General features: G+C 43.5%; 2 protein-coding genes across 6 annotated transcripts; one reads left to right on the top strand and one right to left on the bottom strand.

Annotated features, from left to right (window-relative positions):
* The first annotated feature begins 151 nt into the window (after window positions 1–151).
* On the top strand, window positions 152–16,603 carry lrrc39 (leucine rich repeat containing 39). 4 transcript variants are annotated; one of them, XM_084473325.1, is made up of 10 exons: window positions 152–220; window positions 382–486; window positions 743–882; window positions 2,572–2,677; window positions 3,500–3,656; window positions 4,037–4,173; window positions 4,600–4,745; window positions 7,882–8,034; window positions 8,776–8,954; window positions 14,876–16,603. In XM_084473325.1, exons 2-9 carry the CDS (start codon window positions 469–471, stop codon window positions 8,951–8,953), a joined length of 1,035 nt encoding a protein of 344 aa, XP_084329451.1. In that variant the 5' UTR covers window positions 152–220; window positions 382–468; the 3' UTR covers window position 8,954; window positions 14,876–16,603. The 4 variants fall into 4 exon arrangements, with proteins under 4 accessions (XP_084329451.1, XP_084329452.1, XP_084329450.1 ...); XM_084473326.1 differs by lacking the exon at window positions 14,876–16,603 and having other exon boundaries at window positions 758–882; window positions 8,776–8,960; XM_084473324.1 differs by lacking the exon at window positions 14,876–16,603 and having other exon boundaries at window positions 8,776–8,960.
* On the bottom strand, window positions 9,440–14,867 carry trmt13 (tRNA methyltransferase 13; the record flags this gene model as incomplete). Of its 2 annotated transcripts, XM_084473322.1 has the most annotated exons (11): window positions 14,266–14,867; window positions 13,862–13,911; window positions 13,391–13,457; window positions 13,242–13,301; window positions 12,839–12,905; window positions 12,363–12,469; window positions 12,082–12,249; window positions 11,786–11,858; window positions 11,271–11,345; window positions 10,715–11,159; window positions 9,440–9,617 (listed from the first exon to the last, which is right to left on the bottom strand). In XM_084473322.1, the coding sequence occupies exons 1-11, from the start codon at window positions 14,386–14,388 to the stop codon at window positions 9,440–9,442; spliced, it is 1,413 nt and encodes a 470-aa protein (XP_084329448.1). In that variant the 5' UTR covers window positions 14,389–14,867. The 2 variants fall into 2 exon arrangements, with proteins under 2 accessions (XP_084329448.1, XP_084329449.1); XM_084473323.1 differs by lacking the exons at window positions 12,839–12,905; window positions 13,242–13,301; window positions 13,391–13,457 and having other exon boundaries at window positions 14,266–14,407.
* Window positions 16,604–16,925: the final 322 nt, after the last annotated feature.

The raw sequence follows: 16,925 nt of genomic DNA, 5'->3' as shown, positions 1-16,925 counted from the left end.
CCCTATAAGCTAGCTCCATCTAGACTGTACCATACAGTGTTGTCGTAGGGCATGGACCTAGTGGGTTCCAAGTATGCTATCTTATAACCATGTGATCACATGCTGTTGGGGCTAAACTTAGTTCCTGGGGCTTCAGATTTCACAGTACCATCAGAGGCACACTAACTCAGTCCTTCACTGGATTTAACATCAGAGCCTTTTGCTTTGTGAACGTCAGAAGGTAAATTGTAACAGTCAGTCTTATTTGGTTCGCCCTACATCTCCTTTAAGTGATTTAACTGAGACTTTTCACTACAGTTCTGGTGTCTTGTGTTCATGTCGATCAATGGTAACATGCTAGTCTATTTTAAAAAGCATCCATCTGTTTGGTCCTTGTCAAAGAGGGCTTGAGACAGGAACCTCATCTCCACAGGAGTGACTCAGGGAAGAGATGAACCATCAGGGCTGTGACCGCACCCCCCAACCAGGATGCTGAGAACACAGAAGGTATAGGGATATACCCCTAACAGGCTCTAACTACTAACCCTAACAATCACTAGCCCCAACAGACCTTAACACTAACATACCAACCCTAATCCTAACTATCACTAACCCTAACCTTAAACTACCAACCCCAACCCTAACTATCACTAACCTCAACCCCAACCCTTACCTATCACTGACATACCCCTAAATACGAATGTAGTATTGTCGTATATAGTCATGGTTAGTATCTATACTTTATATTAAGTGTATATATAAGTGTTTTTCAGTCCAGATGTCGGGGTTTGCTGTGTGTCGCGGGTCTGTCGGCTCCATCAAGGCTCTGTGGGAGGGGAGGATCCTAAAGAATCAAGAGGAGATTCAGAGACCAAAGTCTAAGGACCAAGACGTCCTAAATAGGTACCTAATAATATTACCCTGAACCTACTCACCTGCTACCAACTGGTAATAGTACCTAGACCGGTGTTAGTACCAGACTGGTGTTAGTACCAGACTGGTAATAGTACCAGACTGGTAATAGTACCTAGACTGGTATATTCACCAGACCACCAGATCTGGATATAGTCACCCTGAACCGAACCTAACCCCACAGACTGGTTATAGTATTTTGTGGTGGACTCCATAGATATTAGGGGTGTAACGATACACACAAGTCACGATTCGGTACGTATCTCGGTTTTTATGTCACGGTTTGGTATGTTTTTCGGAACAGCAGTTTTATTTTTATTTTTATTCAACTATTTTATTTTTATTTGATTAGATTTTGATTTGATTTATTAAATTGTATCAAATAAATGCCTTACACAAATGAAAAGACAATTGAGGATAAAAACACAATAAAGTTCAGGACTTATTTCCATTGTGGTCCTCAACACAAAACATCAGGACAAGACAAGACAGTCAGAGTGTGTGATAATTAATTAAAAAAAAAAAAAAATTGGTACGTACCGAAATGAAATGTGCATGGAACCGTTAGACCCGTACCGTAAAATTATGGTAAGAATACGCATATCGTTACAACCCTAATAGATATAATTCACCATACTGTGTTATTGACATGTTTTCCAATGTACTATCTTGTTCTGTGTTATAGGGAAGCTGTCTCTTTAAGATCGCGCGACTTGTTTGTTGATCTGCCGGTCGGTGCAATGTTTGAATTTAACGGTTACGCTTGAATGAATAAACGACCCGCCGTTGCGTTGTCGACGTGCAAAATCGATTATTCACATATTTTATTACAATTTCCACACTGGTGACCCCGACATGAAGGCGTGGGCTGTGGTGGTTGCAGCGTGAGGGTTAGACCTGTCAGCCTCCTCGGGCAGTGCACAGTGGTCAGCGATGGTGGCTAAAGCAGCCCGTACCTTAGGGCTGATTATGGTCCCACATTTACGCAACGCAAGGGGGATACGGACCAGTTACGTGGACCTCCGTGTCCACCGCAAGGGCCTGACGTGCGCCTCCCAAAAATTGGAACCTTCGATCGAGGTTTTAACCTTCCTTGAATCAGCCCTTCTAAGGGATTATGGTTCCACATCGACGCAACGCAATGACCCTGCAGACGCTTCAACGCAGTCGTGAACCTGTTTTGGTTCTGCGTCAGGTTTTAGTAAGCGGACCAGTCGCCTTGACAGAAGGTTACAATTTTTGGGAGGCGCATGTCAGGCCATTGCGGTGGACGCAAGGAGGGTTCGCAAGGACGTAACGGGTCCGTAACCCCCTTGCGTTGCGTGAACGTGGGACCATAATCAGCCCTAAGGTATGGGCTGCTTTAGCCACCATCACTGACCGCTGTGCACTGGTCGAGGAGTCCGACAGGTCTAACCCTCACCCAATAGCATGAGGGAGTTGCTGTATAAAGTGCGGAAATCAGGCCTGTGCTCCCCAAGCAGATCCAACATCCGTCCATGAGTTCACAGGGTTTGCTGTCACCCCTTGCAGAGAAAACAGCCGTCCAGCCCTGTCAGCATCAAAAAGTTTGACTGACTGACTGTTGACTGAGTGACGTATACTTAACACAGTATGGTGCATTATATCTATAGAGTCCCCCACAATCTTGATATATTAATCCAGAACCTAACCCCATAGACTGAGTAACGTTTGGGAGAATCGCATCGTTTTGGCCAAACTGAAAGAGAAGTTGGTCAACGAGGACGGACGTCTCATCCTCAGGCTGGAGAAAGAAGAATGGAAGGTTGTAGCCCAACTTTTTATTATGCTAGTCCTAACAAACCCTTAAGTAGAATATCACCATGCTAAACTCTTTATTAGGAGAGTCCTAACAAACCCTTAAGTAGAATATCACCATGCCCAACTCTTTATTAGGAGAGCCCTAACTAACCCATAAGTAGAATATCACCAAGCCCAACTCTTTATTAGGAGAGTAGACTACTTAAGTAGACTACTAGTATTTCCAAGTCTTAATTGGGATAGTGCTAACTCACACATAACTAGAATATTCATATTGTTAGAATAACACAGATCATGAATCACTGTATTATACTTTCACATTCAGTATCTAGTCTTAGTATCTAGACTTTCTTTCCACAAATGTGACACATCACAGCTAGGGAACACATCACAGCTAGGGAACACATCACAGCTAGGGAACACCAGCCTAGGGGGCACTTCTATACACCTGTCTGTGTAATAATGGCACTATGATAATATAATAACATTATAACATTATGCCTGATAATGGTTTTATTTCAGTTTAAAAAACTATTGCACGACCGAGAGAAATGTAGTCACGTGTGTGAAGCCAGAATACCGAATCTGGGAACCTTTTACTATTCTGTTTGGCTATAATCTTTGGTCTAACTATGAGGGCCCTAATCATCTGACGACAATTGAGCTTTGATATCTCTTTATGGATATTAGACATGCATATTATCTAATTTATATTTTAAATCTCATTTCAACATTTGAGTGTAAAAGCAGGTTTGGGGCTAATGTTATAAGGTGATCCTAGCCCTGTTGAGCTGTACACTAATTGAGCTTTTTTTTCCCATAACAGACTTTACCTCAAGCATTAGTACATCTCACGCAAGTTCAGGAATGGCAGATCCACAGAACAGGACTGCAGAGCATTCCTAATTTCATCTCCAGATTTGAACATGTGGTTGTACTTGACCTGTCCCGCAATGCCATCACCCAGATTCCAAAAGAGATTGGTATGTTTTAGTTCATTATTTTGAAACATTAGGACAGTATTATAGAAAAAATAACCAATTTGACATGATATCATGAAGTTCATATTTTAGTTATTTTCAGCTAGTCATGGTTATGGTTAGGGTTAGGTTTATATCATGGGCCACCGAAGATCTTTAAACGGATGTTGAAATACCATACTGGCAATAAGTATTTATTAAATATAGTTCACAGCATTAGCAGTCCTGGAGCAGAATGTAAACTAAGTCATTTAACATATGAACAAAAAAAAACTTAATAAGACTTAATAATTGTAATTTAAATTCATTGTTCCACCTCATTAACCATATCCTTGAGTCCTACATTTTATTTACCTTTGAAGGCTTGTTCTATCTATATCCAGGTGAGATGAGGCGCTTACGCGAGTTACTGCTAAGTTACAACCAACTAAAAGACATTCCTGACGAACTTGGTCGTTGTGAAAATCTGGAGAGACTGGAGTTAGCGATGAACAGAAACCTCAGTGATTTGCCCTCCGAGGTAGGATTAACCCTAACCCTAGGACCAGACCCCTAGGACCCTTACCTAACCTAACCCTAGTACCCACCCTAAGACTCTAACCCTAGTACCCTAAGACTCTAACCTAATCCTAGTACCCTAAGACTCTAACCTAATCCTAGTACCCTAAGACTCTAACCTAACCCTAGTAACCTAAGACTCTAACCTAACCCTAGTACCCTTAAGACTCTAACCTAACCGTAATAGCCAAAATCCTAGCACCCTAATCCTTGGACCCTAACATCAATGAAGCCAGCGACACATTTTTTGAAATCAGAATATGATATAGCAGCAATCGACCCAAACCTAATCTAATAAATCTCTAGTAAATCTAATAGTAAATCCCTTTTGACCAACATGACACATTGCACTACACTGCCTGCTGACGCCTGAATGTGTCGTCTGCAGCTCAGCCAACTAAAGAAGCTCTGCTACCTGGACCTGTCCATGAACTCCTTCCTGAGCATCCCCGACAGTGTGGTGGGCCTGGCCGGGCTCCAGTGGCTGGACATGGGAGGGAACCGCCTGCAGGGTCTACCTCCGGATATCCACAGGTCACTACACACTACCTTATATTACACGATGTCATCTAAATTAATCTATTATAAGAATGTAATTGTTAGTAAGGAATGTTACATTCATTTATTATATGAATTACAGAATGTTATTAGGTGAGGACTGCACGCATTGCTCACCTGTTGTTCTTCTTAGGCTTCTTTCTTTCTTTCTTATTCTCTACAGATTTTGGGACCTACTCCTTCCTCAATCTTTCACCTAGAGACATTCCACTTTTATTTTTAACTATGTTCATATTAGCTTGGAATCGCGCGCTACCAATATTGTTTTTCTTTCGTTTTTCAACTACTTTAGTTTTTCAACTACTCAACTACTACTCAATTTTTAACCTTTTCTCTAGGCTGTGTCCCAATTCAGGGGCTGCATCCTTCGAAGGACGCGGTCTATGAAGGTGTGGCATAGACCGCGAAGGCCACACCGAAGGCCAAACGAAAGTTATGTTATTATAACTCTAGTTCTATGATTGTAGGCGTAGCCGTCTTCGCCTTATGGGCTTGTCCCGTGCGCATGCTCGCGCGCACTGAAAATTTCAGCTATGCACCAATCAACGTGGGCACCGCCCACATCCCCCACGGCACCTTGTATATAATGCGGCGCATAGCAGCGTTCGTCCTCCACGCTATTCTTTCAGCAATTGGAGGGAACAGCAGGTGGGAAACTAGACGGCTACAATCATAGAACTAGAGTTATAATGCTAGGTCACCACCGGGTGACAGCAGAGAGGCTTAATCGAAGAGCAATGTTGCAAAACGTAACAGTTCCGAGAGACAAGCCTAGCCAAGCCTGGCATCAACATGAGGCAGCGCCAGACGGCAAAGCCTACATGAAAATAAACAGGGACAAAGAGCAGCTTATATGGTGCAACAAGCAACAAGTAGCGTGGCGCCGCCGGCGTGCTGCTGGAAGCGCCACCGGGCAGGAGGAGCAGAGAGGCTAAGAGGGGCTCTGTGGGCTCCGTCTCGCTGTCGCTGCGTTTCTTCATCATATATCGTAGTCAAAGTAGTTGACTGGTTTCAGCCATTGCTGAAAGAAAAGGGAGGACGAACGCTGCTATGCGCCGCGTTATATACACAGTGCCGTGGGGAATGTGGGCGGTGCCCACGTTGATTTGTGCATAGCTGAAATTTTCAGTGCGCGCGAGCATGCGCACGGGACAAGCCCATAAGGCGAAGCCTAGACGGCATAGCCTACATGAAATAGAATGAGTGTTGTTAAATGAGACGGTCTAGCCTACAGAGCATTTCCAGATTGCGTAACCAGCCGTTACCTTGCGTCCTTTACCTTGCGTGATCACGCGCCTCCTGTCTCCTAGCAGCCCTGACAGCTGCGGTTCAAACGGGACAGCGGAGGAGAAATATGGAGCCAGAAATCATAATTTTATTTGTTATGTTTTATCTTGTGGGAGAAGAGGAAGAGAGGACGTTGGCTTAACGTTAATTAGTTTAACGTTATATGTCTAGCGTTAATGTCATTGAACTTTGACAATAAAGTTACATATTTAAAATGGTCCCAACCTTACTTTTATATTAAAAAAATGTTTTTACATAGTTTTGTCATTAAATATGTATTCGCTGCAGCTGCCGCTTCCGCTCTCTCCGCGCCATTTGAAGGATCCACCCGGTGGATTCAACTTCAAATCCGGGAAAAGAAGGCTGCATATCTATGGAGGTAGATTTGTGTCTTTATTATGCAATCAAACAGAATAGGTTTGAGAGCAAAACTTTCCACACTGCAATCAAAAAATAGATTTGAGAGCAAAACTATTGACACTGCAATCAAAAAATGTTTTATTGCAAGTAAAATAAATGTGATTAAAAATGTATTAATGGGAATCCAAAAGTTTTGTTTGCAAATCCAAAAGTTTTGTTTGCGAATCCAAAAGTTTTGTTTGCGAATCCAAAAGTTTTGCTTGCGAATCCAAAAGTTTTGCTTGCTGTTGAGCTGAATCTCGTGGGCAGGACCTACGCCGAAAGATGTAAGACACGTCTCTATTGGCCAGTCTCGATCGGAGTGACAGCTTGGCAACTCCGCTCCCGAGTCCCGCTCGGTCTCATCATGGACTTCAAAACTCCCTCTCTCGTTACTAATTGTGGATGTTGCCAAGCTGTCACTCCGATCGAGACTGGCCAATAGAGACGTGTCTTACATCTTTCGGCATCTTTTGGATTCGCAAACAAAACTTTTGGATTCGCAAACAAAACTTTTGGATTTGCAGACAAAACTTTTGGATTCCCATTGATACATTTTTAATCACATTTATTTTACTTGCAATAAAACATTTTTTGATTGCAGTGTCGATAGTTTTGCTCTCAAATCTATTTTTTGATTGCAGTGTGGAAAGTTTTGCTCTCAAACATATTCTGTTTGATTGCATAATAAAGACACAAATCTACCTCCATACATATCTCGGCCGCATTTGAAGGAGCCTTCGAAATGGGACAGCCTTGACGCGCCGCTGTGACGTAAGCGGTTTTCAAATGCGTCCTTCGAAGGATGCAGCCCCTGAATTCAGACGCAGCCAGCAGCATGTCTCTGGCCGTGTCCCAATTCAGGGGCTGCATCCTTCGAAGGACGCGTCCTTCGAAAGATGCAGCCCCTGAATTGGGACACGGCCTCTCTCTCCTTCTCCCACTCCGTGTCTCTCTCTCCTTCTCCCTCTGGAAGTTTAATTGGTTTTATTACTGTGACAGACAGTGCTGTTAGCCAATCAGAGGTGATACATTAGCATGTCATGAATATTCATGAGTAAGAGCCCAAATCATGTCGTTCCTCCCCGCCCCCATCCTCCACCACGCTAGAATAATCTTGAAACAGGAGCACCAGAGCATTTTTTTCCACCAAAACCGACTCACCGGGCAATGGGCATTCATTGCTACTAGTGACCACCGCGAAATTAATGAAAAAGCGATGCAATGACACCTTTAAACTTTTTCCGGAATCAACAGTTAAATTTCATACCCGCTTCTAGAATGTTATATGGATGTTATTACCAAATGTTATATGAATGTTATATAAATGTCAACATATTGTATGGATGTATATGGATGTTATTACAGAATGTTATATGGATGTTATTACAGAATGTTATATGATGTTATATGGATGTTATTACAGAATGGGGAACCTTCACACCCTGTGGCTGCAGAGGAATGAACTGAAAGAGCTCCCTGAGAATCTGAGTCTCCTGCAGAGTCTGGAGACACTGGTCCTCAGCAACAACAGACTGAGAGACATCCCTGCCCAGATGGAAGGAATGGCCAACCTGAGGTCAGCCTTTCTCCTCTTCCACCTCCGGATCTATAGGACCAACATGTAACTAAATACACTGACCCGAGGGACCCCCCTATAGTCCCTAAGCCTAGGGACCCCCTATAGACCCTAAGCCTAGCGACCCCCTATAGACCCTAACCCTAGAGACCCCCTATAGACCCTAACCCTAGAGACCCTACCCTGGAAATCCAGAAATCCAGTCTCGCGAGAACACAATTTGAATTTGCTCAGCAAGTCACTCTGGGAACAAGCAATATAATCCCTCCCCGATGCCCCTCTCCCAGCACATTCACCAATTACATCGGTGTATCTGATATAGGCGGGCCAAAAGCGTTGCTGTTTTACCGATTGGATACGGCAAGTCTTATCTATTGGTTAGCTCCGCTGGTCTGAATACGTCACTCTTTGTATTCTTCTGATTGGTCGTAGTGTTATCCAATTGCGTGCAGTGATATTTTCAAATGCATGATTGAGGCCGCCCCTCGAGTTGGGCCATTTTCATTACTCGTTGCCAGACCCTACAGCTTTCTAGATGTGGGTCTGGATTTCCAGGCTATAAAAAACCCACTATAGACCCCACTATAAACTCTAACCCCACTATAGACCCTGACCATAGGGACCCCACTATAAACCCTGACCCCTACTGGAAAATACAATATAAAGATACTTTTGCTTATTGCAGCTTTTATCAAAATACAATGGTTTTAATACAGAGAATTTAATACACGCTTGTTACAGATTTGTGAACTTTCGGGACAATCCCCTCACACTGGATGTGCTGCTCTTGAACAAGACCCAGCAAGAGGAGGGAGAAGATGAAGACAGAGAGATGTTTGGGTGTGAATTCATGCACATGTACATCCAGGAAGCCCGCAGGAGAGGGCATGATGTCCTCAACGTGACTCAGGGCAGCTAAAGTTAGTATCACAATGTTACCTTCACTTAATACGTATTCATAGTTCAGTTTACGGATAGCTTTGATGTTTAAATAATATTAAAAAGTAGAATGGATATGAATAATACAATAACAGTTCTCTATCAAAATGTTATTATTATGGTATCAAACTGAATGCTAACAGGAATACCCTAGCAAAAAGATTATCAACCTTCTCCTTTACTGAATTGCTTTTATCAAATAAGTTACACAGAAATCATTTACACCAGACTCCAAATAAACTAATAAATGTTTTTTATAAAAAGGTTTGTTAAAAAAAAAGAGCTCATGTCAATTAGCTCAAAGGTAAAATTAACATTGGCATTGCAACACTGAAAAAGGAACCGCTTGTAGGGTTAGGGTTAGGTACAAAGTAACGCTCCACTAGAGATTCTCTGGATGGTCTCCTGGTCCAGGGTTAGGGTTAGGGTTAGGGTTAGGCTAACCCTAACCCTAACCTCTCCGTCATCAGCGGGATTGAGAGGGCACAGCGGTCAGCAGGACATTCTCCAGCGTGGTCTGTGGGGTTGTGTAGTACTGGAGTTTGGTCATGAAGCCTTGGCTCTGCAGGTAACAGACTCGGCCATGGTCAATGAGCCGCTTGCAGAGACGACCGATGCGTCCTCGCTCCTCTGGAGACAGCACCCTGCAAACAACATGTTACAGTCAGACCTGCACCCTGCAAACAACATGTTATAGTCAGACCTGCACCCTGCAAACAACATGTTACAGTCAGACCTGCACCCTGCAAACATGTTACAGTCAGACCTGCACCCTGCAAACAACATGTTACAGTCAGACCTGCACCCTGCTTGGTTGAAGGTTCAGGAAGACGGCTGAAGACATTGGCTCAGGGTGTGCAGAGTACACCTGTCCCACACGCCCCCAATACACCTCTGCCCGCCATTGGTCAACAATACCCCATGACTACTGCATCCTACTCTTGTTTATTTCAAGATGAACCAGTCGGAAGCAAAGCCACAGGTGGAACTCCTTGGGCCAATCCCAAAGTTCGGACTCACAGACTTTTCGGCACGTTCTCGCAAAATCAGTAAGGCCTTAGGGCTGTCCCAATGTCGAATTTCAAAGGGCGTGAGGGTTTGAGTCCACACTTACCGTGCCCTTTCCGTGAGTCCGCATCAGTGCAGACTTAACCGAAGGGAAATACCCACAGTTCAAAGCGTTGTCACGTTTACCGCGGAGACCATAGGGAAATCCGGAAATTAGGAAGGTAAACAACAACAAACAAATTATTAATAATGTTGTAAATATTGAAAAATATGTTCAATGAGGCAGCCGTCTCCTGTGCCTTGGCCGTGTGGAAAGCAACAAACTTAAAATGAAGATCCCAGCAACCGGCAAGTGTCAGCAACATCTTCGTCATTAAACGTTGCCACGGTAACATGTTCTCTCGTGAAGTGCTGTCCTAATCCCATTTTACCTATCTGAGCCCATGTGGCCTCACACACTCACTCACTTAAGTTAATTAGCACCTGAGATCAATTAAGTCTGTGAGTCCTTAGTCCTTAGTCCTCAGGGCTCACTTTGGGATTGGCCCCTTGTGTCGTTCAGCAGGGACCTTAACCCTATTGAACCACGCCTTCCTCGGGCCTTAAGGCTCGCTTTAAGGGCTAAGGACAATGATACCCTATTTAGACATTGTGGATCTTGTTCAAAATGTTCTGTTCTAGCTTTGGTTTTATTGAAGACATAAACAGTGATGTGAAGTACGGAAAGTAATACCCATTCAAGATGTCTTCGTCTGCTGGTTCAACGTCCCCTTCATGATCTCTGCTTTGGTCGTCAGGACAACCGTTGCATGTCGCCCAACTCGACATCCGCCGGAAAGCTGCGAACTCGGACTCCCCCAAACCATTCTCTCTGAAGAACTGCTTCCCCACGTAGGGCCTCCACTCACAGCGATGGTGGCAGCACAAGGCGATGGCCACTCCACACACATCCGTCCTGCTGGGTGGTGCTGGCTTGAGGCTGGGTGGTGCTGGCCGGTGGCTGGGTGGTGCTGGCTGGGGGCTGGGTGGTGCTGGCTGGGGGCTGGGTGGTGCTGGCCGGTGGCTGGGTGGTGCTGGCGGGGGGCTGGGTGGTGCTGGCTCTTCCTGGTAACGGCTGCGTTTACAGGGCGGTGGGGTTGGCGAGGAAACACTCTCAAACAAACAGCGCAGGGCGAGGTCTGCTCAGAGGACAGAAGACAGGATCAAACATGTCCTCACTTATCGTTACACAACACAAACTGATCTGACCAAATCACACCGTGACGGTAATGCCAACATGAGGAACTCACCGGTTGCAGATCCACACAGGTGCTTCCCAACTCCTACCAGACGGACCCCCGTCTCCATGAGGAGCGGGACTCGACCTACAAGTCATACCACAGTCATCATTCGACCTACAAGTCATACCACAGCCATCACTCGACCTACAAGTCATACCACAGCCATCACTCGACCTACAAGTCATACCACAGCCATCACTCGACCTACAAGTCATACCACAGCCATCACTCGACCTACAAGTCATACCACAGCCATCACTCGACCTACAAGTCATACCACAGCCATCACTCGACCTACAAGTCATACCACAGCCATCACTCGACCTGCAAGTCATACCACAGTCATCACTCGACCTACAAGTCATACCACAGACATCACTCGACCTACAAGTCCAACCACAGTCATCACTCGACCTACAAGTCATACCACAGACATCACAGTCATACCACAGTACCGTCATAACATTCACTTTTGTGAGAAATTAAGGGTACGGGTTAGAGTTTGAGACCCAGCGACGACCTACCTAGATCCAGATGCTGGATGTCCACCTGCAGACGCTCAAATCTACCATCAGCTTGTTGGTGTTTTCCATCCACCTGCAAACCACATTATACCACATAGTTATATATAGTTATATATATATATATATATATATATAGTTTATATGATATAATCATTAAATAATACTTATCTCTGTATTATACGCCATGAACAAAGCCATGGTGACTTTGTGTAGTACACCATCACTAACCCCCACCCCAGCTGTGATAGGAACAAGATCACAGAGGAATACTTGAAATACAAGAGATGGCTTCAAACCTTGAAGCGTGTGCTGGATCTTTCCACCAGGAGGAAGTGATGGTCGTTGTGTCCCTTCACGGCTTCATGGATCCAGTGAGATAGTTTGCCTTTCCCAGCTCCAAACTCAACATAACATCTGTTGGATCCCAGCAATCCAATCTCCTCCATGTTTCCTAATATGGATGCCTGTTAGATATGTTCAATATGAGGGTTTAGGGTTAGTTAACCCTAGTTAGTTAACCAAATAAGGTAAGTGGGTTAACCCTAATAATGGATAACAGGTTTAAGTACGGTAATACCTGTTGCTTCAAGTGTTTCAATGCAGAGTCACCGTTGTTTGGGTTGTCGAGTTGTTCTGTCAGAACAGAATGGGACAAAAAGCTGTCCTCCAGCTTCTCCCCAAGAGCTACAAGTTACCAGAAGTTAGTTAGTTAGACTCAGACTATTGTTGTAGTACTGCTACCACTACTGTTGTAGTGGTAGCAGTAGTAGTGGAAGTTGTAGCAGTAGTAGTTGTAGTGGTAGGAATAGTAGTGGTAGGGTTAATAGTAGTAGCGGTAGGGTTAGTAGTAGTGGTAGGGTTAGTAGTAGTAGTAGCAGTACTAACAGTAGTAGTAGTAGTAGTAGTGTTAGCAGTAGTGGTAGTTGTAGCAGTAGTAGTGGTGGTAGTGGTAGCGGTAGTAGTAGTAGCAGTAGTAGCAGTGGTAGCGGTGGTAGTAGTGGTAGTAGTGGTAGCAGCAGTGGTAGGGTTAGTATAAATGATTAACGAGCCTACCTTTAGCAGCTGCCTTTAGCTTCTCCAGGTGTGAATCTAGCGCTGCTCTGCTGCGATGTCCCAAAGCCTAAAATTATGAATGGATTTACATAATATATAAAATTCTACATAATATATAACCGTATGTATAACCTGTTTGTATAACCTGTTTGTATAACCTGTATATATAACCTGTTTGTATAACCCCTTTTGTATAACCTTTATAACCTTTTATAACCCCGTTTGTATATATAACCTGTTTTTAGAACCTGTTTGAATAACCTGTATGTACCGGTATAACCCGTATGTACTGAGGCTCTGGGTTATTAATCTAATAAACGTACCCTGCAACCTTAATTAGCGTTACGTTCATTATCTCTTATATCATATATTATATATTATATCGATCTTTACTAATCAGTACCTGGTCCTCTAATGTTTCTTCATCCCCAGACCCAGCATTGATGTTTTCTTCATAATATACCTGAAGTCAAAGGTTCAAAGCATGAAGTAATAATAATAGAAACCATTTAAATCTTTGAAATAATTAATTACATTTTAAATTCCACTTACAGGTTTGGGTTTTTCCCTAGAGTTGCACTTTTGTAGATGTTTTGATAGTCGCTCTTCAAATACCGTGCTGAGCATCAGAGAAACAGATGAGTACACTGATGTATTCATAGAATATTATTACAAACTGCATTATATATTCATAGAATACATTAATGCAAACTGTGGGTTAGAGTTAGGTCCTGACTGTTTTGGATCCAGCGGACACTGTACGTTAGTGGTGAGGGTGAGTGTTAGGGGTGAGGGTTAGGGGTTAGGTCCTTACTGTTATGGATCCAGCAGACAGGGTACCCTTAGGGTTACAGTTAGGGGTGAGGGTTAGGTCCTTACTGTTTTGGATCCAGCGGACAGGGAATCCTTAGGGTTACGGTTAGGGGTGAGGGTTAGGGGTTAGGTCCTTACTGTTTTGGATCCAGCGGACAGGGTACCCTTAGGGTTACGGTTAGGGGTGAGTGTTAGGGGTTAGGTCCTTACTGTTTTGGATCCAGTGGACAGGGAATCCTTCGCCTAGAGTTTCCATTCTCCTGAACAGAAAAACGGAATCAGGTTACACCGCAACAAAACTGAAAAAACATCTGAGGAAAGACGTGATAAAGACAAACAATACAAATAATTTCACTTTATAGGGGGAATCACACTGAGGATGCACTGTTGTTCAGTTTTTATGAGACAGTTTAGCTCATTGCTCTCGTATGCCACCAATTGCATTGTTGTGATTTCTAAACCAACATCAGTTCATGCTTGGTCCAATATATCTATATCTATCTTACCACGTGATGTTTGTATATTATTATATTATTGCATATTAAATTATATTATATATACATTATTATATTATATAAATATTATCTAAATAATAATTATATTAATAATCTTACCACGTCAGCATGTTCTCCACAATAAGAGTTTCCAGTCCTAACGATCATCTTACAGAACCGTCTTTTCCTCTCCACGAAGAATTCACATCTCCCAGGAATAGGAGAGGCTCCTCCGACTGACATGACTGAGGTTATGCTAGTTATAGTTAGGCGGCGTTGTTCTTTATATGATCATATGTGCTTTAAATGATAGAATATAATTAATATAATAATAGAGTAAATAAAGTCCTACATCCGAGGTGCACAAGGCACTGCTCTTCTTCCTCTGGAATAATGGAGAAAATACCGCAATATAAAGGTTATAGCGCCCCCTGCTGGACCCTAACAGAATGGAGGAAAGGTTATAGCGCCCCCTGCTGGATCCTAACAGCATGGAGGAAAGGTTATAGCGCCCCCTGCTGGACTGACTCGAACAGCATCCTATATGCACTTGAGGTCTGCCTCGCGTATGAAAAGTGCGATATCAATAAAGTTGCCTTGCCTTGTCTATATCTAATGATAGGTTGGGCTTATATTTTGGTGTTTTATTTATTTATTGTTGTTAATTAAAATTACGTCTCTAATCTCCAATCTTTTCTCTTTTCTCTCTTCTTTCTTTTTCTTTCTGCAGCAATAGGAGACAGGATGGTTAGGGTTATGCTTCGTTGCTATATTTCAGGTTTTTTTGGACCGGAGCCCAGGTAAAGGATGGACCGAAGCCCAGATATAGATGGACCGGATCCCAGGTAAAGGATGGACCGGAGCCCAGGTAATGATGGACCGGAGCCCAGGTATAGATGGACCGGAGCCCAGGTAAAGGATGGACCGGAGCCCAGGTAAAGGATGGACCGGAGCCTAGGTAACAATGGACAGGAGCCCAGGTAACAATGGACCGGAGCCCAGGTAAAGGATGGACCGGAGCCCAGGTAACAATGGACCGGAGCCCAGGTAAAGGATGGACCGGAGCCCAGGTAACAATGGACAGGAGCCCAGGTAACAATGGACCGGAGCCCAGGTAAAGGATGGACCGGAGCCCAGGTAACGATGGACCGGAGCCCAGGTAAAGGATGGACCGCAGCCCAGGTAAAGGATGGACCGGAGCCCAGGTAAAGGATGGACCAGAGCCCAGGTAACGATGGACCGGAGCCCAGGTAACAATGGACAGGAGCCCAGGTAACGATGGACCGGAGCCCAGGTAACGATGGAGCCCAGGGCTCCTCTCCTCTCCTCAGGGCTCCGCAGGGCCTCTCCTCCCTCTCTCTCCCCTCCCCCTCCCCCTCCTCCCCCTCTCTCTCCTCTCCTCTTCTCCTCTCCTCTCCTCAGGGCTCCTCCCCTCTCCTCCTCCCCTCTCCTCCTCCCTCCTCACGTACATGTACATACATACAACTGCACATAGACACAAACACACACACACATATATACACACAGGATTCTTTCCCACATTCCCACCGTCACAGATAGAAACTGATTGTGTGTGTGTGTGTGTGTGTCTCTCTCTCTCTCTCTCTCTCTAGGTTCGGCCCTGTGGTCTGATGGTGGTCCGTGGGGGCCGGGTCAGGGGCCTCCACGTCCCGTCTGGGAGACGTTACCGAAGCATACAGGCACATACTACCAGACTCACAAACAGTTTTTACCCGCAGGCCATCAGGCTTCTCAACCAGTAACACTAACCATCAACCATTGATCATATTGATCACATGAACACTTCTTGTACATTCAATGTACATTACCTTAAATCCCTCTCTTTTTTTGTTTACATTATTAAGTACTGCTGCTAGTGTTCTATTTCTATGATGTTCTATTTTATTTCTTTTTGTGATGTAGACTCCTGCTATTCCTGCCATATTTTGTGGTATTTTATTGGCACATTCCACTTTAAATCTACAATCTAAGGTACTTAATGTTTACACTCTCCATTGGATACATATGCTGCACTAGATACATTACATACATTACTCATTTCACTTTATCCCTATAGTATTTAATGTTTCCACTCTTCATTGGACACACCTGCTGCATTGGTAGATGTTTACATGTTTATATTCTCTTAAACTATTGATAGTGTTCTTGTTTTATTATATATTTTTTATTATGTATACTTTTTCTTATATATATTTATGTTGCTATTCTTACCACATTTTTCACATTTGTTTTTAAGTATATTTATTTGTATCTCTTTTGTTAATCTATTATGCCTACTACGTATTGTTTGCCTGCCAGGTCAATAAGAATTTCAATGTACAGAATGACCCTGCGTTTTCTGAACAAATGACAATAAAACACTTTGACTTTGACTTTGACTTTTAAATGGATCCCGTAGTCGCAAGGACAGTGTTGCCCCTGTACGTGTACCACAGCAATCGCCCAATTCTTAAATCCATTCTTTGTCATAAATAAAAAACAAATGTAGGCTAATATCCGCTTCTTGTCATTTATCTTTCTATTCTGAGAACGGTACACAGAAAATGTGAATTTTTCAGTCATATTTAGGAGTGGATTAATCGAAATTAATTCAAGAAACCTTGTGATTAATTAGATTCAAATTTGTAATCGTTTGACAGCCCTAGTCCTTATATAATATTAACCACGCTCGTTGTCTTAGCAACCACACACCGGATTGCATATATAGATACAAAACTTGTATTAAAAATATTACAAAACGTATTAAAAATGAATGGGAA

Source organism: Micromesistius poutassou, assembly GCF_964030765.1.
Source record: "Micromesistius poutassou genome assembly, chromosome: 9".
NCBI classification, from domain to species: Eukaryota; Metazoa; Chordata; class Actinopteri; order Gadiformes; family Gadidae; genus Micromesistius; species Micromesistius poutassou.
The sequence above is the reverse complement of the archived record's forward strand: the minus strand, read 5'-3'. Positions and strand labels throughout refer to the sequence as shown.